General features: G+C 41.7%; 5 protein-coding genes across 13 annotated transcripts in view; 3 read left to right on the top strand and 2 right to left on the bottom strand.

Annotated features, from left to right (window-relative positions):
- The first annotated feature begins 94 nt into the window (after window positions 1–94).
- Prosbeta2 (Proteasome beta2 subunit) lies at window positions 95–1,441 on the top strand. Its single transcript, XM_018032030.2, has 4 exons — window positions 95–221; window positions 425–604; window positions 685–1,000; window positions 1,077–1,441. Exons 1-4 carry the CDS (start codon window positions 160–162, stop codon window positions 1,350–1,352), a joined length of 834 nt encoding a protein of 277 aa, XP_017887519.1. The 5' UTR covers window positions 95–159; the 3' UTR covers window positions 1,353–1,441.
- On the bottom strand, window positions 1,340–7,381 carry qua (villin like protein quail). Of its 6 annotated transcripts, none has more exons than XM_026817209.1 (10): window positions 6,740–7,381; window positions 5,473–6,153; window positions 4,629–4,721; window positions 4,320–4,436; window positions 3,862–4,202; window positions 3,031–3,784; window positions 2,758–2,944; window positions 2,444–2,692; window positions 2,027–2,326; window positions 1,340–1,941 (listed from the first exon to the last, which is right to left on the bottom strand). In XM_026817209.1, exons 4-10 carry the CDS (start codon window positions 4,401–4,403, stop codon window positions 1,586–1,588), a joined length of 2,271 nt encoding a protein of 756 aa, XP_026673010.1. In that variant the 5' UTR covers window positions 4,404–4,436; window positions 4,629–4,721; window positions 5,473–6,153; window positions 6,740–7,381; the 3' UTR covers window positions 1,340–1,585. The 6 variants fall into 6 exon arrangements, with proteins under 6 accessions (XP_026673010.1, XP_026673009.1, XP_026673012.1 ...); XM_026817208.1 differs by lacking the exon at window positions 5,473–6,153 and having other exon boundaries at window positions 6,481–6,851; window positions 6,921–7,381; XM_026817211.1 differs by having other exon boundaries at window positions 6,921–7,381.
- A 418-nt stretch (window positions 7,382–7,799) lies between these two features.
- On the top strand, window positions 7,800–11,559 carry RpII140 (RNA polymerase II subunit RpII140). Its single transcript, XM_018031982.2, has one exon. It carries the CDS (start codon window positions 7,906–7,908, stop codon window positions 11,431–11,433), a length of 3,528 nt encoding a protein of 1,175 aa, XP_017887471.1. The 5' UTR covers window positions 7,800–7,905; the 3' UTR covers window positions 11,434–11,559.
- A 533-nt stretch (window positions 11,560–12,092) lies between these two features.
- LOC108629360 (putative multidrug resistance-associated protein lethal(2)03659) lies at window positions 12,093–19,904 on the top strand. Of its 4 annotated transcripts, XM_018031980.2 has the most exons (16): window positions 12,093–12,260; window positions 13,235–13,341; window positions 13,792–14,091; window positions 14,183–14,326; window positions 14,553–14,977; window positions 15,101–15,257; window positions 15,342–15,547; window positions 15,617–16,008; window positions 16,074–16,288; window positions 16,360–16,578; window positions 16,641–16,821; window positions 16,891–17,067; window positions 17,142–17,604; window positions 17,765–18,128; window positions 18,191–18,890; window positions 18,960–19,904. In XM_018031980.2, the coding sequence occupies exons 2-16, from the start codon at window positions 13,265–13,267 to the stop codon at window positions 19,098–19,100; spliced, it is 4,161 nt and encodes a 1,386-aa protein (XP_017887469.1). In that variant the 5' UTR covers window positions 12,093–12,260; window positions 13,235–13,264; the 3' UTR covers window positions 19,101–19,904. The 4 variants fall into 4 exon arrangements, with proteins under 4 accessions (XP_017887469.1, XP_026673006.1, XP_026673004.1 ...); XM_026817205.1 differs by lacking the exon at window positions 14,183–14,326; XM_026817203.1 differs by having other exon boundaries at window positions 14,553–15,257.
- The window catches only part of LOC108629362 (single Ig IL-1-related receptor), a 68,923-nt gene continuing 66,077 nt past the window's right edge, over window positions 19,740–22,585 (bottom strand). Inside the window, exon 7 of the mRNA XM_018031984.2 lies at window positions 19,740–22,356. Coding sequence (XP_017887473.1) covers window positions 21,923–22,356 — 434 coding nt within the window. The 3' untranslated portion in view covers window positions 19,740–21,922. The remainder of the gene's footprint in view (window positions 22,357–22,585) is intronic.

Here is a 22,585-nt window from a genome sequence, read left to right as displayed (position 1 = left end):
TACAATGATGTTCTCTTTAAATATTTGAAATACGTACGCATGCGCACATTCCTCTTTTATTGCCGCTACCTACACATGTAGATGACTCTTGCTGGAATGACATAGTAGTAGTGCAATTTGCTGCTGCTGCGAAAGGTGTCCGTTTCAAACTTTTCGATTATGTCTTCGGTACTTGTGCCTGAAATTCCTCCTCCAGGGTTTTCTTTCGATCTCTGTCAGAGGTAATTTATTAGTGATGAATTACGTTATCAAAAACACTTATCTTCTAGTAATTTGGATAATTATAAAAGTACAAAGTAACGTTTCATAGTCCATAACCTACTATACATTAATATTGCTGTGTCATTTTTCTCAATAACTTCTACGACTACAACTTAGATATAACAGTGTCCGAAAAATCGTTCACGTATAACTTTTTATTTAGAAACAATTTCCTGATAAAGAAAGGATTTCAAGCACCTAGGGCTGTTAAAACAGGAACAACAATTGTCGGGGTTGTTTATAAAGATGGAGTGGTTCTTGGTGCCGATACGAGAGCGACAGAAGATACAATTGTCGCAGACAAAAATTGCAGGAAGATACACTATCTCTCCGAATATATATAGTAAATATATTATTAAACAGATGATCGGACCATCGATAATCATCTGATTCAGTGAAGATAATTAGATAATTATTTTCTAGTTGTTGCGGTGCAGGGACTGCTGCTGACACAGAAATGACAACGCAGATGATATCCAGTCAATTGGAATTACATCGTTTAAATACTAACCGTTTGGTACCAGTATGTACAGCGAACGCTATGATCAAGCAATTACTCTTTCGTTATCAAGGCAACATTGGTGCAGCTTTAATATTGGGAGGTGTCGATTTGGACGGACCACATTTGTACTGCATTTATCCTCATGGATCTTCGGATAAACACATGTATACGACCATGGGATCTGGATCTTTAGCTGCAATGGCTGTATTCGAAACTGGATGGAAGCCTGATATGGAGGTAAGAATGTTTTGGTAGTTTACATATTTATTTGGTAGCATGCTCATACTCTGAACTTGTTTAAAAATAATTTTAGGAAGAGCAGGCTAAAGAGTTGGTGGCAGACGCTATTCGCGCTGGTATATTTAACGATTTGGGTTCTGGATCTAATGTAGATCTATGCGTAATACGCAAGGGTTCGGTCGATTATATCCGCTCTTACGATGTTGCGAACGTTAAAGGAGAGCGTAATATATCTTACCGATACAAACGTGGTACCACTGCTGTGCTTAATAAAACGGTACATCCTATAATCATTGAAGGAGAAACTGTACGTCGAATTGAGGTGGAAGCAATGGATACTTCGTCGTAAAATGCTTTTAATTGGATTTTGGATATATACATGTGAGTTCGTATTAAGTATAGAACCTTATCCGTAATAATAATTTGATTTACAAAGTTTTCTTCTTTTTTTCTGCCAATGACAAACTTAATTCTAAATAGTAAAGTATAAATAGTACGCCTTTATTTTTTTTTTACTTTCTGATTTTGCTATACCGTAATGATGATACAAAATTATGGTACAAAACTATGGTCAAAAAAAGTTTAAAAAAGACCGGCGGACTGTTTTAGTCTCTGTCTTTTCCAACCAGGCAACTTCACGAATTCGTCTGGTTCCATCTTAAAGATTGCAATGAAATTATCGAATGTTAAGTGCATCTCTTTGCGAACGACGTCAACGCCAGGCGGCATGTTTTCCGGATCACCTTTCAGAATAGAAAGGGGATATTTTACATACGTATCGAATTCGCTCGACGATTTCGATATCGTCTGTATCTTGGACAATGGTAGCGATTGCTTGTCTTGCAATAGATTGCAGAAGGTCTCAAACGGCTTGTGTTCTCTTAGCAAGTTGTAATTCCAGTTATCGAAGAGTCCGATAAAGGTCGAAGGTTCCATACCTTTGAACAACAGAAAAACTCGACTAGAATTTTATTTTATCGTAAGATCCTATATCAGTCGTACATAAATGGTGCTCGTATGTACCTTGATTAATTACTGAAATCGTTGTATTTCGATCTCGGCCAGCCGGATGCGTGTACAAAAATATCATTGCGTCGTGCACACATTCTTTCAATGATTTGGGCATGGAAAACTTTCCGATCCATATCCATATCACGTTCCCAGCGTCCAACAACCAAACACCTTCTGGTAAGAGACTACTTTGACCGTATCCTAGAACTTGTTCGCCAACGAACGCTTCGCCATCGGTCGAACATTGGTACAAATGCTTCTCGAGTTCTTCTCCATCGTTGTCAACAGTTTCCGTACCATAAGCGCCTTTACCTTAATGATAAAATCTTACATGTAAATAAATAAACGTGTGAGATCATTTTATTTATGTTACGTGAAGGTACGAAAAATTTATTCATCGAATTGCGAGGCAAAGAGTGAAAACTGAACCTCCAAGTTCTGTCCAAAAGTCATCGTCTTCGTTGTTTTCAATTATCAGACTCGCGTTTCTGGGCGCAAGACGTCTAGAGGCTTGTCTAACGTCCCCGGTACTTTTGCTACCGCACCAGACGACGGGTAGAGTAGCGAACAGAATGAAGACTCCGCTCGAATCCAGACTACTAGCTCTCAAAGGTCGTTCAACTGCTTTCGATGTATATGGAGTAGATCCAAAAACCCTGACGAGATACTTCTCGGGAGCTATACATACATGTATATATACAAGTTAAACGCATATACGCATGTAATAAAGCGTAGATACTTACGAGAATCGCGATGCCTTCCAGCTAATATTTTCAATTTTCCATCGTATATTTGCAACAGATGGGGCGGTTCTCTACCCTGGTACGCCTTTACTAACTGACCCGAACTGTCCTTTGCTAACTGACAAGCCGCGTCTAAGGAAGCTTCTCGATCCGCGTTCAAAGAATGAACTCCTTCCCAACAATAAATCTGCAATAGGTGATCAAGATATCAGTTTTAATCGAATCAGAAGTACATCGTTTACGTAAGAAGAGAAAGGAATCCGTGTCACATACAATTGTTCTAGCTCTACGTCCTTGCCCATATTTGTAACACATCACGTAACAGGCCTCCGCGTAGTATATTCCTTTATCTTGCAGCTGTATCATCCCTTCTTTATGAGTCACCTGCCAAAGTGTTTTCTCCCCGGATCCATCGTCTACTAATTGACACTCCGCAGCCATCTTTGGTCTTTCATTCATGTAATCAGGTTCGAAGGTCGGTGGTAGCGTGAATGGTCTGAGCTTATTGTTCGCTTCCCACCCTCTTACGAGCGTTTTCATCTCGATCGGTTCGTGAGATTCGATAGCTCTTTCCACCGGTACGCTGTTGCTGTAGTTCTTCTTCTTTACGAATCCGCGAGCATTGCGAATCGCTTCTAAATTTTCTCGAGCGTTCACGTGTCGCCCGACCCAGGCCCAGACACCCGCTTCACCGCGATCGATCAAATAAACGGACTCGGACGTGAGATCCGATCGTAGAATCGGCCCGGATTTTAATTCCGCCACCTTGTACTTGCCGTATTGCTCGCTGCATTTGTACAGTTTCACCGGGCTCGGTATAATGATTCGGTAAGGCCGGTCGGGTTTAACCATCCTTGTCAGAGGATCTAGAATACTGGCGAACAGTTGCCGGTCCCCTTCCGGTAACGTTTGCTCGTAACCATCCTCGACGATCACGATACGATCGTTTCTCGCTTCTAAAACGCTGACCGCGTGCCGCTTGTGCAGAGGATCCGCCGTGGATCCCAGCCAGAGGAAAACGACACCCCTAATTATAATAATACAAGTTTCAAATTAGAGAAATTTCTACTATACCTGCGAGAACTTGAACACGTTTTTACGTACTCGAAAAGAACATCCACGAGGATAACGTCCCGTGAACTAAAATGATCCCAATCGACTTTCTCGAGTTCCGTCTGGATGGGAACGGTCACTCCAGTTATTCTGTGTAATTTGCACGACGGCGTTTCTAAGTGAAAATTCTCGATGATCAAATTCTGGCGGAAGTAAGCCAGGAATCTGGGACTTTCTCTTCCTTGAGCTTCCCTCGACAAAATCGTCGCGGTTACTTGGGAGTCCAGCTCGGCCGCTCGGAGAGCCGCTGCTCCGGAAATAGTGGAGTCGCAAGCGGATCCGATCCAAAAGTGAATCACGCGAACTACTGCGTTTGGCTTCAGTTCCTTCACCTGTTTCAATTAAGCGAAAATTAAAGAATAATTTTTAGCTCTCCGGCTTGTAATTAAGGATTATGACTCTTGAAAATGACGATGTATGTAGTTGCTATAATGAAAGAAATGTGATACCGGCATCCCGGGGTAAGGGAGAGGGCCGTCTTTCGGTGACACCGCATAGACGATGTACGCCAACTCTGAGAGGAAACGTCCCATATTACTTCCGGTGACAGCCGTGACACGTAAACCCTGTCGCGTTAAAAGCTAATTTAGTATTTCACACTTTCACTCTTCGTTTCTTTAACTTAATCTCTCGTCACAAACGCTTTCTTGCGATTGCGGAACATAAGACTTGTATTATACATTACATCACCGAGTGTATTAGTGAGCAAAACGGAACGGAATTATTTCTACTTTTTTTTCGTAAGTTCATCTACCTACCTCGATCTTCCAAATGCGAAACGTGCTGCTGTTCTTCGGCACATTCTTAAAAACTTCGCCGTTCGAATCATCGGAACGGCAGCTTCTGTCGTCCTGCGGCATACGTAGAAATAAAGTTTTTTAAACATTTCCTTGATCATAAGTACGTTTACGCGGATGCTCATAAAAGTTGAGCAATGAAATTTATCGATGTTTAACAGCTTAATGAGAACAATTTTGATAACGATACACGTAACATGGAACAAAAGTAGGAAATAAGCGATAGCTGGAAAGACCGAACAATAAAATTTCGATAACTTCCACGATAAGAAGCTTTCGGCTTCTCTTAACACGGATTTAATGGTATGCATGTATGACGTATGGAATCTTTTCTGCTTCATTTTTCCGGAAGATGAGCCGACCTGGATTACCGTTATCCGTTATCCGTTATGATAACACTCGGACGTTATTATCCTCGCGCTTTCTCTTACTAATTACGAACAATGAGAAATCGTATATGCGATCTGTATTGTATTACACACCGATTCTTCGACCTTTCCCGATAGCTCCGATGCCATTTGCCGGTACCAGTCTCTCGATCTCGGATCACGTTTTTATTCTTCGCGCCTTCGATACCTCGTCGATCGCTTCCGCGTTTCAAATCCTCTATAAGCACTCGCGCTTATCGTCGGCACACCTGCCAGATCTTGTCTGATCGAATCGAAACCCGGCGCGAATCACGGCGGAGCGGTGCAAGCGTGCGAGCATGAAATTTCGCAACGGAGAAACGCGATCGGTGCTCGCATCAGCTCCCACCGAACGGTTGTTCGTACTGTCGGCAGTAAACTAGGGTACGAGAGCTCACCTCACGCGAGCGCGAGAGCGAGGTCCTCCTCCGAAGGACTCGATCGCGTCACGGTGATCCACGATCGAACGTATACGCAGCCACATGCAACTGCGTTTATACGTGTACTCGCACATCCGCAATCGATGGAGTATGTATAATAAAATAATACAATTCCTATGCATGGAATTATCGAAGAAACGTCAATTGTAACTTCCCTTACGGAGGATATTGCGGTTTTGATCAGGATCCCTTAGCTGATTACAATTGATACGGTTTCAAAGGATAATCCCGTTACTTGACTGAGTAAAACGAAACTGAGGAAAATTGGGAAATCTGGTAACGGTGGATGACCGTGCAATTTACGATGCACTCCTGCCCACGCTCGCCAGCCGCATCAACGCACGCTCACGCGTATGGTGCACGCGTTTATATTCGTATGTACACGGTGCACGTGTTATTTGATTGTGCATGTTCTCCGAGACGATCGTTTGCGGCAGGAAGTGGTGACTGCATTTGCCGTTGCCGTTACCGCGTGGCCACGCACGACGTACGCCCACCGACACCGATCGGTGCACTGTACCACCGATCAGTGATTGCGAGTATACGCACTGAACCAGCCGGAAATGTGCAGTATTCCAAGTTTCATGACAATTGGTTTAAGTCAAGAAAGAACGCAAACCCAGTTCTTTTCTGTAGATCCTACGAAAATACGTTTAGAGTCAGAATTAAAAACTCGAGCGATGTATCGCGTGCTACATCGTTTGGCAGTAGCTAACATAAAAGTTGTAATTACGAAACATCGCCTTGGAGAATGAATCACGTTCGTTAGCAAAGAGTGAACCAGCGGAGAATAAACGATTAATTACTTTAATACTGCATACCGTCGAAGTTCCGTACATGCATAGGTACTTACTTTAACTACCTATTACGTACATACATTGGTATCGCTCCGATTTTTTTTATCTCTTTCATACCGTGAAATTATTTGCACACGCTTATGCCTATTATATTTTTCTGCGAACTCACCCGTCTGGAGAAATCCATCGTTCTTGTTTCCTCGTTTTCTCGTCAGATCATTTATAAAAAAAAAAAGGATACGCACGCGGGTAAGTATGTACCGTAAGAACGATTTCGCGGCGCGCGATACGCGCGAAGGAGCAGGAAGGCGTCTGCGAGAAGCGCGAAATAGGTAGTGTCTATCGTCTAAGTACCTCTAACCGTAGGTATACGCGAATGAAACGCAGGACTGATACTACGCGTTCCTGACTTAAAAAAGAAACCGTACCGATGCGGACTCGTCCGGAAGTTAGCCCGGAACCCTGGCCGCCACGCCGGGCTGTCAGCCACCCGTGACCAACGACTATGCGTATTATACATGCACGCATTGAATTATGTACCTACAACACATAAACGTGATGAATGAATACGTTTTCAACCATGCGGGTACGCATCCCGCTTGAACGCACCTTTCCGATTCGTCTGTGTCATCATCTCTCTACGTTTTTAACGTCGTCCTGCGTCGTCTGTTCTCGTCCCGTATTTCCTGCGTGTTCCCAGTACCTAACATATTCCTCCTTTTTCCTTTTACTCGGTCGTCTTCGCAAGATATGACGGAAACGACGTAATGATTATTATCTCTCCTGCCTGCTACTTATCCCTGTATATCCATCATCTTCTCGGAGGAAAATTAAGACCGTGACGGAGGAATGCGCGAGTGCTACGCTTCTTATGCACGGTGTATGGTGTATATATACATGTTATTTATCATGAGGAATCTGAGAAGATGTTTCCTCTGTTTGAAATTAAGAAAACGTCGCTTCGATTCTATTACCTGTTGCTCTTCTGTTCATATGATTAATAAGTATTTAGATATTATTTGGTTTATAAGATCAATAAAGGTATTACTAAATAATTAAATATTAACGATACGTAATAGCAATAGAGTCTATCTATAATCGTCTTCTAAAATTTTAATCAGATTTATTTAATATTTTTGGCTATTGTATATACATTGTGTAAATGATTAATATATTAGGAACTAGTGGAACAGGACAATAGTAGGAACATAAGTATTAATTACAAGTACTCGAAAAGTTTCGGAAGTCACCTGCATTACCAAAGGGACCAACCGCAATGTCTTTTATTCTTCTTTTTTCCATATGGAAGGAGTGGGTGGTACACCACGTGCATTATACAGAACATCCCTGTCACTTTGCCGAAGTGAAGCCTGGTTCACATGACAGCTATATTTAAATTAAAGGTAGATTCCAACAATGCCAATGATCGAGGTTATAGTTATGTCAGGTTAGGGTTAGACGGCGGTTAGTCTGCGCCGCCTGCGGTCTGCGCTGATCTGCGCTTGTGATTTTACGTCGTGTTTAAAAAATTTGCTTGTTTATTTTTGAAACGTTGTACATACGTTTGTAAAATTGTCATAAATAAGTATAAAACATGTACTCCTTGGAGGACGATCAATATGAAGACGAAGATGCGGAGGAAATTTCGTCGAAGCTTTGGCAGGAGGCTTGCTGGATTGTTATTAATGCTTACTTCGACGAAAAAGGTCTTGTAAGACAGCAACTTGACAGCTTCGATGAATTCATTGAAATGTCGGTTCAGAGAATTGTAGAAGACTCGCCGCAAATCGATTTACAAGCAGAGGCACAACATACCTCTGGGGAAATAGAAAATCCTGTCAGGCATCTGTTGAAGTTTGAACAAATCTATTTATCCAAGCCTACCCATTGGGAAAAGGACGGAGCACCTTCTCCTATGATGCCTAACGAAGCGAGACTTAGAAATTTAACGTACTCAGCACCACTGTACGTAGACATCACTAAGACAATTGTGAAAGATGGGGAAGACCCAATTGAGACGCAACATCAAAAAACGTTCATAGGAAAAATACCGATTATGTTAAGATCAAAGTATTGTCTACTTGCTGGTCTGTCTGATCGTGATTTAACTGAATTGAATGAGTGTCCGCTCGATCCTGGCGGTTACTTCATCATTAATGGCTCAGAAAAAGTACTTATTGCACAAGAGAAGATGGCAACGAATACAGTTTATGTTTTCAGTATGAAAGACGGTAAGTACGCGTACAAATCGGAAATCAGATCTTGTTTGGAACATAGTTCAAGACCCACGTCCACGTTATGGATTAACATGATGGCAAAAAGTGGAGCCAGTATTAAAAAGTCTGCCATAGGTCAGCGTATAATTGCAATCATTCCATACATAAAACAGGAGATTCCTATTATGATTGTATTTCGAGCACTTGGATTTGTCGCTGATCGAGATATTTTGGAGCACATCATATATGATTTTGATGACCCTGAAATGATGGAAATGGTGAAGCCTTCTTTGGACGAAGCGTTTGTGATACAAGAGCAAAATGTTGCTCTGAATTTCATCGGTACCAGGGGCGCGAGACCCGGTGTGACTAAAGAAAAACGTATTAAGTATGCTCGAGAAATTCTACAGAAGGAAATGCTCCCACACGTAGGCATAAGCGACTTCTGTGAAACTAAGAAAGCTTATTTCCTTGGCTACATGGTGCACCGATTGCTGTCAGCCTCCTTAGGTAGAAGGGAACTCGACGATCGAGATCATTACGGTAATAAACGATTGGATCTAGCCGGACCGTTATTAGCATTCCTATTTAGAGGACTGTTCAAAAATTTGATGAAAGAAGTCAGGCTGTACGCTCAGAAATTCATAGACAGGGGCAAAGATTTCAATCTCGAGCTTGCTATTAAAACGAAGATAATTACCGATGGTTTGAGATACTCGCTCGCCACGGGTAATTGGGGCGATCAAAAGAAGGCTCACCAAGCTAGAGCCGGTGTCTCGCAAGTGTTAAACAGGCTAACATTTGCCTCGACGCTTTCACATTTACGAAGAGTGAACTCCCCGATTGGAAGAGACGGGAAATTGGCGAAACCTCGTCAATTACACAACACGTTATGGGGAATGTTGTGTCCCGCCGAAACACCCGAAGGCGCAGCTGTAGGACTGGTCAAGAATTTGGCATTGATGGCTTACATCAGCGTCGGATCTCAACCGTCTCCGATTCTCGAATTCTTGGAGGAATGGTCGATGGAGAACTTAGAGGAAATCGCGCCAAGCGCCATAGCCGATGCTACGAAAATATTCGTAAACGGCTGCTGGGTCGGTATTCACAGGGATCCGGATCAATTGATGGCTACTTTACGTAAACTGAGAAGACAAATGGACATCATCGTATCGGAAGTATCTATGATAAGAGATATCAGAGATCGTGAAATCAGGATATACACTGATGCAGGAAGAATCAGTAGGCCTTTGTTAATCGTCGAAAACCAGACGTTATTATTGAAGAAAAGACACATCGACATGTTGAAAGAAAGAGATTACAATAACGACGGATGGCAGGAATTAGTTGGTAGCGGAGTCGTGGAATACATTGACACCTTGGAAGAAGAAACAGTCATGATCGCGATGTCACCCGAAGACTTGAGGCAAGAGAAAGAATACGCTTATTGTACGACGTACACGCACTGCGAGATTCATCCAGCTATGATCTTAGGCGTGTGTGCCTCCATTATACCATTTCCAGATCACAATCAAAGTCCAAGAAATACTTATCAAAGCGCTATGGGCAAACAAGCCATGGGTGTCTACATTACGAACTTTCACGTTCGGATGGACACTTTGGCGCACGTACTGTATTATCCCCACAAACCTCTGGTGACCACAAGATCTATGGAATATCTTAGATTCCGTGAATTACCAGCTGGAATCAACAGTATAGTCGCTATATTATGTTATACTGGCTACAACCAGGAAGACAGCGTTATCCTGAATGCCAGCGCCGTTGAACGAGGTTTCTTCAGATCCGTGTTCTACAGATCTTATAAAGACTCGGAATCGAAGAGGATCGGAGATCAAGAAGAACAGTTCGAGAAACCTACGCGACAGACTTGTCAAGGAATGCGCAACGCCATTTACGATAAACTGGACGATGATGGGATCATTGCTCCTGGAATTCGTGTATCCGGAGACGACGTTGTCATAGGTAAAACTATTACTCTACCAGAAGCGGACGACGAATTGGACAGTACGACGAAACGTTTTACGAAGAGAGACGCGTCGACCTTTTTACGGAACAGCGAAACTGGCATCGTCGATCAGGTGATGCTGACTTTGAACAGCGAAGGGTACAAGTTTTGTAAAATTCGAGTGCGCAGCGTTCGTATACCGCAGATCGGTGACAAATTCGCTTCGCGGCACGGGCAAAAGGGTACGTGCGGTATACAATACAGGCAAGAGGACATGCCGTTCTCGTGCGAGGGTCTCACGCCAGACATAATCATCAATCCCCACGCTATTCCGTCTCGTATGACCATCGGTCACTTGATCGAGTGTATACAAGGGAAGGTGTCCGCGAATAAAGGTGAGATCGGTGACGCTACTCCGTTTAACGACGCCGTGAACGTACAAAAGATCTCCACGCTCCTTCAAGAATATGGATATCAATTGAGAGGGAACGAAGTTATGTATAATGGTCACACCGGTCGCAAAATAAACGCTCAAGTATTTTTGGGGCCAACTTATTATCAGCGGCTGAAGCATATGGTGGATGATAAGATACACAGCAGAGCTAGGGGACCGGTACAAATTTTAGTAAGGCAACCGATGGAGGGAAGGGCGAGAGACGGAGGTTTGCGTTTCGGTGAAATGGAACGGGATTGCCAAATTTCTCACGGGGCCGCGCAATTTTTAAGGGAACGCTTGTTCGAAGTCTCCGATCCGTATAGAATACACATATGTAACTTCTGTGGTTTAATTGCAATAGCGAACTTAAGAAATAACACGTTCGAGTGTAAAGGATGCAAGAACAAAACGCAGATATCTCAAATTCGATTACCGTACGCGGCGAAATTACTTTTCCAAGAGCTTATGGCCATGAATATTGCCCCCCGATTAATGGTAGCATAAGTAATATAGTTCGGACAGAGTATTTGCATTGTTTTTTATGTCAATTGTAAGTTCTATGAACCGTGTAATAATTGCTTTAAGTGAACATCGTTTTCAAATCAGATGAATAAAAGTATTGAAAATGTATTGTATTATAACCTTATTTATTATACTTCTCGTGAATATAATTTATTAAAATTATGAGATACATATTAAACATGGCTAATATTGCCCGCCTGTTGCCGTTGTATGAATATGCTGCGTTTCTAACTCGTTTCAGATAACTATCATAAATTTTTTATCAACAGTTATTGAATATCGTGTCATGCGATCGATCATAGTTTGATTATATCTTCCACGTGATATGTTTCCCTGTTTTCCTGTGTTTTCCACCCTAATGTGTCCTAGGAACATCCTGTTGATAGACAAATTTTCTTTCGTTGACTCTTTGAAAGATCCCGTTCGGATCACGTAATTGTCACCGAAAGAAAAATCGAACAGACACAAAGGAAGGATAGAAAAGGATAGAAAACTACTGCTACTGCTACGAGCATTTGAGCATAAGCAACAGTGATACTTGATACATATGTAAAGGAAAGATATCTGTCGCGATATCTCGTGTTAGTTTAAGGTTAACCAATGACACACGCTACGAGCACGAGCCAGTATCTACTCTGGCATTCCCCATCCCGTTCGCTCGTATTACGATTTACGATTACGTTACGGCCTTCTTCCATTCAGTTGGATGTCGCTTGCCATCGAACGACAACGTACGCATCGTCGAGGAATCGTGGAGTAATGGGAAATTTTCGCGTTCCGAGAACTAGACACGTACATTCTGTTTGATCGTAAGTGACAGGAAACAAAATTATGATCGAACACATCTACGTTTCATCAAGCATCATCTCCTGCTGTTTTTTCGTCTCGATTTCACTGTCATATTCGGTTCTGACACGGGAAATTGATTCAATGACATACAGTCTAAACTGTCGGATCGAGTTTCATTTGATCAATCTGTGAATCGTATTGTTACCGTTGAAAAATTCTGATAGATCGTACAGCGAGATACGATCAACACGCGCGCATTTATACATTACGTAAATTTAATACACGTTTGCCGAGTGAATTTTTCACCGGTTGGATTTCTCAGAATCAGACCTCGAGACAGAACACGTGCGGATTATACAAGTGTAAAGTCCAATACGTAGGATAGCTAGTTCAATTAGTCACTATTAGAGATCCTTAAATGTCACTTAAACGTTCATTGGCTTCACGCTTTGTTCTTTCGTTCCATCGATGTACCAGTACATACATTCGCAGAAAGTTTTCAATTATTTTTGCTAGAAGCATATAGATTTAAGAGCAAGCACGATCTGCTGATTATGTGAGAGAAAGGTATCTGATAATATCATTGATATTTTTGGAATATCTACTCATTGTATTGTTAAATATACTTTTGTGAACTGATTGATTGTTTTTATTATCAGTATAAATACGTCTATTCTATTTCAATCATCACTTATCAATTCCAAGTAGCAAAACTGTGTTAATTGGTACTGTGATTGATAATTGTATAATGAAGTTGATTAATAGTTTTAATATCTTACCTGAAGATAATTAATAGTTTTTAAATATCTTACCTTTCCGTCGATGTGTTAAGAATTTTTCATTTAGCTTATCACATGTATGTATTTGTAAGAAATTAATAAATACATGTCAGACTAGAGTTGCTCTTCTTTCACTTCTGCAGATATATATTAGAATGTGTGAATATGATAAGGAAAGGAGGAAAAGACATCTCTATTTATTGATAATTTTTTAGGGAATACTAGTTAATGAATTAAAAGCCATAATGGACGGGAAAATAAAAGCAGAAAGGAAAAAGAATCCTAGGGAAGGAGCAAATCCTCTTAAGATTCTAACATTTACGTAAGTTTTAAAGAGGTCTCATTATTTTAGAATGACTTCAGTCATTTTTTCCATGTCATTTCGTATTAATAAAATGATAAAACCGAGCTGATAAGCAGAGAATGTCTTCTTAAAAGTAGTCCAGTATCAGATACTGAAAAGTCTTGTGTAAACACAATAAAAATGTATATTGAATTTTGTTTTGTGAAGCAGATAAATGAGCATTGCAATCTGTTTATTGTTATCTGTTCTTACTATTTCTCTATAGATCGTTTTACAGAAACTTTTATGTTATCTTTAATCAATTGTGCTTATTGTTGTTTCGTATAAAACAGAGATAAAACTTCTATATTGGAAATATTTGGCTTAGTCATTAATATTAGAGATAGAGGAAAATATAATCACAGATAAAAAAATTGCTGAGTCGCGAATCTCTCAAATCATGGGAAAATAATTGATCATTATTCGTAGGTTTACGCTACCAACATTTTGGCTGGGCTATCGTCGAGATTTAGAGATATCCGATTTGTATAAACCTCTCAAAGAGCACACGAGCAATCACTTAGGCGCAAAGATATCGAAAGTATGGCAAAAAGAATATGATGCTTACGTGAAAGAGAAACGACTGATCGAGGAGAAAGAGGATCACGAGAAGTATCACGGAAAAACAAGATTGAAGGAACCCAGTTTATCAAAGACCTTGATTAAATGCTTTGGTCCACAGATAATGTTATATGGAATAATTTTGGCAGTTTTGGAAATTACTCTTAGGTATATCTTATAATTTTTTCTTATAGACACTATAGACAGACATCCGAACAATTTGATGCATTGGATCACAATTGTTTTATTACTTGTTCAGATTATCACAGCCCATATTTCTTGGCCTTTTGATTCGTTACTACAGTCGAACGATAGCCGAACCCATACCGTTACATACAGCAATGACCAGAATAGATAATTCTTCTGATTCTCAAGTTCATGAAATTGAAGATGCGATCAAACCGTTAAGTCATTTATAGAGCCATTGTATTTTGTTATCTTATCTGTATCTGGCATGTAGACTAGTTTCGGTGTTTATGAACTGTCGTATTTCCCCATGTTCAAGTAGATTTATACTTATCTGTAGAAAGTTGAGATTTTGTTGCAACTAACAGTTTGTAAAGACTAGTAGTGCGATCGGTCGATGGATCAGTTTACCTCCATGTTAATTTTTCTCATTTCACGTTTAGGGTACTGCAACCGATATGTCTCGGGAACCTTTTACAATATTATAGTACCGACGATGTCACGAAGGACGAAGCCTATTTGTATGCGGGCGGGGTAATATTATGTTCAGCGTTGTTGCTATTCGTTATACATCCGTACATGATGGGGATATTACACATTGGAATGAAAATGAGGATCGCTTGTTGCACGCTGATCTACAGAAAAGCGTTAAAACTTTCGAGAACAGCTCTGGGGGAAACGACGATAGGACAAGCCGTGAATCTATTGTCGAACGATGTTAACAGATTTGATGTAGCTCTGATACATCTAAATTATCTGTGGATCGGGCCGCTCGAAACTATTATCATAACGTACTTCATGTATCAGCAAGTCGAGGTATCCGCTTTGTTCGGAGTTGCAATATTGCTGTTGTTCATTCCTTTGCAAGGTAATAGAAGAAAATGTACCATCGATTTGACACTTGTTGCTTTTTGGACCGTAACGCACGTGCGATATTTTTTTATTTCATATTACCGTCTCCTCTTTTTTTTCTCTTTTTTCAATCGTGTAGGGTATTTGGGTAAAAAATCCTCAATATACAGGTTGAAAACGGCGCTTAGAACGGACGAGAGGGTTCGGTTGACCAATGAAATTATCACCGGTATCCAGGCGATCAAAATGTACTGCTGGGAGAAACTGTTCAGTGATCTGATTCAGCGAGCAAGAAAGTATTTATACTTTTCACAGTACTTCAACTGACCTAACGTTAACAGACGCATTTATGTACACGAGACGTTCTCGTATCATTGCAGGAGAGAAATCACCGTTATACAAAACATGTCTATGATCAGAGGTATCACCATATCCTTCATCATGTTCACCACGAGGATGTCCCTTTTCGTCACGATATTAGCGTATATATTTTATAATCATGAGAAGATAACTGCCACTAAAGTGTTCATGTTGCAAGCGTATTACAACATACTACGACAAACTATGACAGTGTTTTTCCCGCAAGGCAAGTAAACACCTTCCCGTGTGCTGCTACCACCAAGGATAAAATCTAATGAAAAGATCTATACCGTAGGAATAACTCAAATGGCTGAATTATTGGTTTCCGTGAAACGTTTACAAAGGTTCATGATGTACGAGGAAATCGACATAAGGAACACTGACGAGAAAGGTTCGCAAAACAAGGAAACTAAACAAAATGACGCGAACAACGTGGAGAAGGATATGAATAATACGAGTCATGGAAAACGCGAAATGACTAACAATTACCAAGGAGATTATGTTATAAACTTGAAAAACTCAAGTGCTAAATGGTTATCGTACGAGCAGGAGGACACGTTGAAAAATATTGATTTCACACTAAAGCCAGGCGAATTGGTTGCCGTCGTTGGCCAAGTCGGCTGCGGTAAAAGCAGTTTCCTGAATCTGATATTGAAGGAATTGCCGACGGCCACGGGCTCCATAGAGGTTCGCATCGTTCGTCGGTTTGATCGTAGTTTGCATAATCGTGAGATTAATATCTTGTTTCGCAGATAAATGGGAAAATCGCGTACGCTGGTCAGGAACCGTGGCTGTTCGCCGGTTCCGTACGACAAAACATTCTTTTTGGTCGACCGATGGATCAGTTCCGATACGATCGTGTAGTGAAGGCGTGTCAGCTGAAACGAGACTTTACTCTGTTGCCGTATGGCGATAAAACTATTGTAGGGGAAAGAGGTATCAGTTTATCAGGTGGACAGAGGGCGAGGTCAGTGAGGATGATATGCATAATATTCGCGATAAGTAATATGGTAATAATTCATTGATTTGTTCGTGCAGAATTAATTTAGCTAGAGCAGTTTATGCAGAAGCCGATACATATTTGTTGGACGACCCGTTGAGCGCGGTCGACGCTCACGTGGGCAAGCATATGTTCGAAGAATGTATCATCAAGTACTTGAAAGGAAAGGCTAGAATTATCGTTACTCATCAGTTGCAACACTTGCGAAACGTCGATAGGATACTCGTATTGAAAGATGGACATATCCATGCGGAAGGGTACGTCTTCTAATTACTTGAATTCATCACTGGTTGTTCATGTCACGTGTCACTTATTTCAGTTCTTATGACGAGCTCTCTCGTATGGGAATTGATTTTGGAAGATTGCTCGAGAATCCAGAAGAAGAAGAAGGGCGAGCAGCAGGATCCAGCCCCCCTAGCAGGAGTAATTCTCGAAATGCTAGCATCTCGTCCTTGAGTTCATTAAAGAGCACTAGTACCGAGAAAGATGATCCGCTGGAGGTACGTACATCATCACGATACAATGAAGGATTAGAAAATTATACGACAGCGCTCGTTAATTATTTGCAGGTAGCCGAGTCGCGAACAAAGGGAAAAGTCTCTGGCAAAGTGTACGCAGGATATTTTTCCGCGGGCGGAAATTGCTGCGTTTTATTCGTAGTCCTGATGTTATTGATAGTGTCGCAAACGCTTGCGAGCGGTAGCGATTTCTTTATCTCGCAGTGGGTCAATATGGAAGAGAAATACGTAATTATCATTTCTGTCGTTTCTGTTTGCCATTTTTTCTTTCTTTCACGAATGATTTTAACAAGTGCACATAGTTTAAGGTGACCGGGGCGGATGATGTCACCGAGGAAGACTGGGGAGCTCCGATAAGCCGTGAGGCATGTATATACATATACAGCGCACTGATCGCTTCCACCGTGGTAATCACATTGATTCGTTCTGCCGCCGTCTTCGTAACTTCCATGAGAGCGTCGAAGAGATTGCACGATCGCATGTTCCGATCCATAAGTCGGGCAACGATGCTGTTTTTCAACACGAACGTGTCGGGTCGGATTCTAAACAGATTCTCGAAGGACATGGGCGCTATCGACGAACTGTTACCGATGGCTTTGATCGATACCTTGCAAATCGGTTTGTCCCTCCTCGCAATCATAACCGTCGTCGCCATAGCCAACTATTGGCTACTGATACCCACCGTGGTCATCGGACTGATCTTTTACTACATTCGCGTGTTCTATTTGGCAACGAGTCGCAGTGTGAAACGACTCGAAGGAGTCAGTGAGTATTCGCATTTAGCATGATTACTGTCTCCCCTCTGTGGAGCGCTTTTACCGGACAGATTTGCTTTTCCTCCCCTGCTTTCCATCTGTTCATGTCTAAGAAAGGAGCTTCTCGTCGATCGAGTTAACTAAGAGACTTATACTGTCGTGACATGCAGCTCGATCGCCGGTGTTCACGCATCTCAGCGCGACTCTACAAGGATTGTCCACTATTCGAGCCTTCGAAGCGGAAGAGATTCTGGCGAAGGAATTTGATGCACACCAAGATTTACATTCTTCGGCGTGGTATATATTTATATCATCGTCAAGGGCGTTTGGGTTTTGGCTGGACTTTTTCTGCGTTGTCTATATCTGCTTGGTCACTTTGAGCTTCCTACTTATAAACGACCAAACCACTGGCGGTAATGTGGGTCTAGCCATAACGCAGAGCATCGGATTGACGGGGATGTTCCAGTGGGGTATGCGACAGAGTACCGAGCTGGAGAACCAAATGACCTCTGTGGAGCGTGTCCTCGAATATACGTGAGTGACTGGAACCTACTCTTGTCCGTTAGCTTGGCTCACTTTTCCGTTTTCTTTTACAGCAACGTGGAAAGCGAGCCACCGCTCGAAAGTGCGCCAGATAAGAAGCCGAAGGAGACTTGGCCTGAGGAGAGCAAGATCGAGTTCAAGAACATGTATCTCAGATACAATCCAGCCGAGGCACCGGTACTTAAGAATCTGAACTTCGTGATCTATCCTCAAGAGAAGATCGGAATAGTGGGAAGAACGGGTGCCGGCAAGTCGTCTTTGATCGCGGCACTCTTCCGTCTCGCGAACATCGAGGGTACCATCACGATCGACGGAGTCAACACTCTCGAGATCGGTCTCCACGATCTCCGTTCCAAGATCAGCATAATCCCTCAGGAACCTTTCCTGTTTTCCGGCTCGTTGAGAAAGAATTTAGATCCCTTCGACCAGTATGAGAGCGACTCCGTTCTGTGGCAGGCGTTGGAAGAGGTCGAGCTGAAGGAAATGGGACTCGAGGGGCACATTAACGAGGGCGGATCCAATTTGAGCGTCGGCCAACGTCAGCTGGTCTGTCTGGCTCGAGCGATCGTTAAGAATAATCCTATCCTGGTTCTTGACGAGGCTACGGCGAACGTGGATCCGCAGACCGACGGGTTGATACAAAAGACGATTCGCACGAAATTTGCTAATTGCACGGTACTCACTATCGCGCATCGTCTCAATACTGTAATGGACAGTGATCGAATATTGGTGATGGATGCCGGTAGCGTCGTGGTAAGTGTTAAATCGGTCATTCGACTTCTCTCATAAATGATACAGATTTAGCAAGATGTGTTTTCATAGGAATTCGATGCACCCTACTTGCTGATCCAAAAGAATGGTTACTTGAACAGCATGATAAAGGAAACCGGGCCGGCGATGGCGGACGCTCTGAAGGAGGTCGCCCGCGTAAGCTACAAGAATCGCACGTCTACTGCCCTTTGATCATTTTTTCTGATGCATTTTATAGTTCTAATCTTTACACGACCGCCAGTGTTAAGTTTATCGGTGCGTACGTACTTCGTTCATTGGTCATCGAATTTCACGGATATGCAGTATTAACCACATGGATTATTTTTTCGTAAAACAAAAGATCGACATCGATTCATTACGGCGAACGTTGCTGTCTTGTATGTGCAAGTTTCGCGATACCCATGATAGTACTTAAACACAATTTTTTAAAACTATTTTTACGTACGAGCCGTTGGAAATTAGAGATATCAACGTATTACCTCGTTGTCGTGATCGTCGACTTACGTTAGTGTATCGGTGCTATGAGTACAAAGATGGTTCAGTTTAAAGATATACATACGTAGGTGCTTAAATCATTTTTGTAAGTACGTATCTACGTGTAACGCTTCGATGCAGACGTTTCATGTTCTCGTCACAAAAATGAAGACGTAATTTTGATCATTACATTTTGTACATAAATATTTTTGTAGGATATTTCAAGTTTTCGTCGAAATACTTATCAGATATGTGACATAATAGTAAAAGCGAAGGAGGGCAGTGTCACTGACGCAAACGATCATTTTGCCAGTTTATACTTGTGTCAGAGGAGTGTAATTTTTCTATACACAAATATTCACCTTTCATTACTTTCATGTATTACTTAATTATACTTTATTGTACAATAAAACGTATTGTACTCTTAGGAAAGAAACGGTCTTATATGTACAAGTGCCTATATGTAATTTAATTATATTACAAATGAGAGAAATAAACGCAGACAACTATTTATCCTGCCAACGTGCTGCCTCGTTTTATCACGTTTCCTTTCTTCCGAAAAATATAATCTACGCGGCGATTAAGATGAAAATAAAATAAATTTTTCGAAATATAAGTATTCTCGTTTATTATCGGATCATCGAACAAAAATTTCCGCCTCACCTCTGAAAGAGAAACAGACCTAATTTTTGGTAAACTATAGAACTTTCGTCAATTCTTTTATCCGATATATCTGAACTTCGAAACAGAAAACAGTTTCCCTTTCGCTCCGTCAAGGGATAATCTTAAAAAGTGTTCACGCGTCCATCGCAACACTGAGACGTATAAAAAGAGAGAGAGAGAAGAACGCGATGGATGAATAACGGCTAAACAAAACAAGCATACCCTCCTAATGTCTAGAACTCTGCTTACTTGACTCGCCAAAAATTGCCCGAACGTGACGCCGTATTCGAGCGTCGAGGCACATTCTCGCGAGACAAGTACACGCTAGTGTATCGTAATACTGACAGTAAAGAGATTATTATGACGTTTAAAATTAAGCTCACAATACGCGGTACCTGTGTCTCTCCGTGTGTAATATTAAAAAGTACAATCAAGCGAACTGGGAATCACAGCGGTGGAAGCTAATCCGCACTATTATCAAACGATTCGAACGTTTTAAAAGAGAAACAAACAAAACACAGAGTACGATGTTAATGAGACTGATGAACAGTTTCAAGGATTCTCATCCTCACTGCTATGATTCCCAGACCGTCATAACACGCGGTAGCGAAAATATCCGGATACTCGTTATAGAAAACCCTAAAAAAATTTGTATAATACACAGAATATGTATAGTCATAAAAGTTTTCTACGGTAAGTGTACGAATACTTCTTTCCACGACCTATCGAATATACGTATTTGTAATATGCATCTGTATAGGATATATGTAGTATCGTACAGTTACGGATGATCGTTACGCTGTCTCGTTCGAATTACAGGATTTTCGATTTACGTTACGTTCGCAGATACATTTTTCTAAGATCCTCGCGATCGTTCGACGAACGTTGAGTGATATAATGTAATGCTCAAAGAATGGTATAAAGAAACAGGTATATGAATATAATATGTGTACATGCTCTCCACTCCGTTTCACGTGTATGTACAAAACAGTATAAAATGCTGACGATGTCTTAACGTTACGTGTATTGCAGAAGGTTCGCGCCTAGAAAAGTGTGCCCGGAAACGTAGACGCGGTTTTATACATACATCAACACGACTCTCCTCGCTTTTGTTTGAACGGTACATACATATAAATAATACGACCTACGGTTACGATAATAAATAAGAACAATGGAGCACTGATCTATCCAATATATACAAACAGAGAAGGAAAGAGAGAAGTCTTCACTGTTATCGATTACGTATTATAATACGCGAGCAACGAGATTTGCTTTCCTTACCTCCGCCTCTTTCGCTTCTTTTATTCTCGTTTCCATCGTTATCCTTCGTGTGCCCGCGTGAGAAGGAAGACTGACAGCGTCGTCCTCTTACATCGAATTTCGCATGACCACGAATCGTGCTAGTTAAAACCGAGTAGAACATGAAGCGCGACGAAAAAAGTTACTCCACGCGCGTTCAGCGATGGCTTCGGTCGACCGGTATAACACTTGGCCAACTTTTCTTCATTACAGTCAATTTGATACGTCTTTAAACGTAAAAGGAATATTGCTCCGGTCGGATCAAAAGTTGAATTACTACCAAGGAACGTTTAAAAGTAATATTCTGGTTTAAAAAAAGATAACTATGTGCCGAAGAAATTCGATGAGGAAGCGCACGCTTACTAAGCTACGTGGAACGAGTCTTTAAAAAGTATTCCATCGCGCGATTCGCGAACATAAATTCGAGTATATCGACTCGGCTAGAATCGTCTACGACGTTTCAGCAACGAATTAAGAGTCTCGTTTCGAGGAGCCTACGGAAATACGGTTTGAAACGCAGGAACCGGCCGTAGGTACGCGCGAATCGATATCACGTATAAATATATATTTTCCGTCGATTAAACGAGGACCTCGAGGCTCTCCCGCGATCGCGCCTTCTGCTGTCCGCATTTTCCGTTCGCTTGAACGATCATCGCGACCGATTGGCAGCTGTTATCGGCGCTGACAGGTCTGACGGGCGGCATGGCCAGTCGCAGCATGTACCAGAACTTCTGACTACCGGCGGTTGGCTTTCCAGTCTCCTGCCAATGGAGAATCTTCAAACGATCCAGGGCGAGCTCGCCCGTGTCATCGCGGCTCGATCGTTTCGCGATTGTGGTTGCATCCGGCAGGTCCTTCGTGGCGATCACTATCGTTCGCGTCGCGAGGGTCGAGAGTTGCTTTAGGACCGCGGCCACGCTTGTCTCGTTCCAAACGTTACCCAGAGCTGATGGGCTGAGAATCACGATTACTCTTCGACTCGTAGCGGCGTGCGGGCTGATCTCCAAACCCCCTGAAACCAAATTCATTTTTTTAAATATTTCATTATGGACTGTCTCATAGGAGACTAATTTCCTTTCTAATTTTATCATAAGGCCCACTATTCACTTGTATCTGCATATCATATCGCCTTTGCGTGTCGTTTAATGATATGGTGCCGCAATAATGACAAACGTAAATTTAATAATGAATTTCTACAGTGAATTGAATCAACGTTACCATATTTAATTCTGATATTCATT

This window comes from Ceratina calcarata, unplaced genomic scaffold, assembly GCF_001652005.2.
Source record: "Ceratina calcarata isolate Rehan_Ccalc_2016 unplaced genomic scaffold, ASM165200v1 scaffold568.2, whole genome shotgun sequence".
NCBI lineage: Eukaryota > Metazoa > Arthropoda > Insecta > Hymenoptera > Apidae > Ceratina > Ceratina calcarata.
Note: the sequence above shows the minus strand (reverse complement) of the source record. Positions and strands in the feature narration are given on the sequence as shown.

What these genes read in the sequence shown, in the direction of transcription:
- qua (XM_018032028.2), bottom strand. Translation starts at nt 5,185, where the DNA reads ATGGCATCGGAGCTATCGGGAAAGGTCGAAGAATCG. An exon ending in CGGGAAAGGTCGAAGAATCG is followed by an intron (nt 4,722 to 5,149) that starts GTGTGTAATACA and finishes CGTATGCCGCAG; the next exon opens with GACGACAGAAGCTGCCGTTC. An exon ending in GACGTAGAGCTAGAACAATT is followed by an intron (nt 2,945 to 3,030) that starts GTATGTGACACG and finishes CACCTATTGCAG; the next exon opens with ATTTATTGTTGGGAAGGAGT.
- RpII140 (XM_018031982.2), top strand. Translation starts at nt 7,906, where the DNA reads ATGTACTCCTTGGAGGACGATCAATATGAAGACGAAGATGCGGAGGAA.
- Prosbeta2 (XM_018032030.2), top strand. Translation starts at nt 160, where the DNA reads ATGTCTTCGGTACTTGTGCCTGAAATTCCTCCTCCAGGGTTTTCTTTC. An exon ending in TCTTTCGATCTCTGTCAGAG is followed by an intron (nt 222 to 424) that starts GTAATTTATTAG and finishes CTTTTTATTTAG; the next exon opens with AAACAATTTCCTGATAAAGA. An exon ending in GATGGAAGCCTGATATGGAG is followed by an intron (nt 1,001 to 1,076) that starts GTAAGAATGTTT and finishes AAATAATTTTAG; the next exon opens with GAAGAGCAGGCTAAAGAGTT.
- LOC108629360 (XM_026817203.1), top strand. Translation starts at nt 13,265, where the DNA reads ATGGACGGGAAAATAAAAGCAGAAAGGAAAAAGAATCCTAGGGAAGGA. An exon ending in CTTAAGATTCTAACATTTAC is followed by an intron (nt 13,342 to 13,791) that starts GTAAGTTTTAAA and finishes CATTATTCGTAG; the next exon opens with GTTTACGCTACCAACATTTT. An exon ending in TCAATATGGAAGAGAAATAC is followed by an intron (nt 17,068 to 17,141) that starts GTAATTATCATT and finishes AAGTGCACATAG; the next exon opens with TTTAAGGTGACCGGGGCGGA.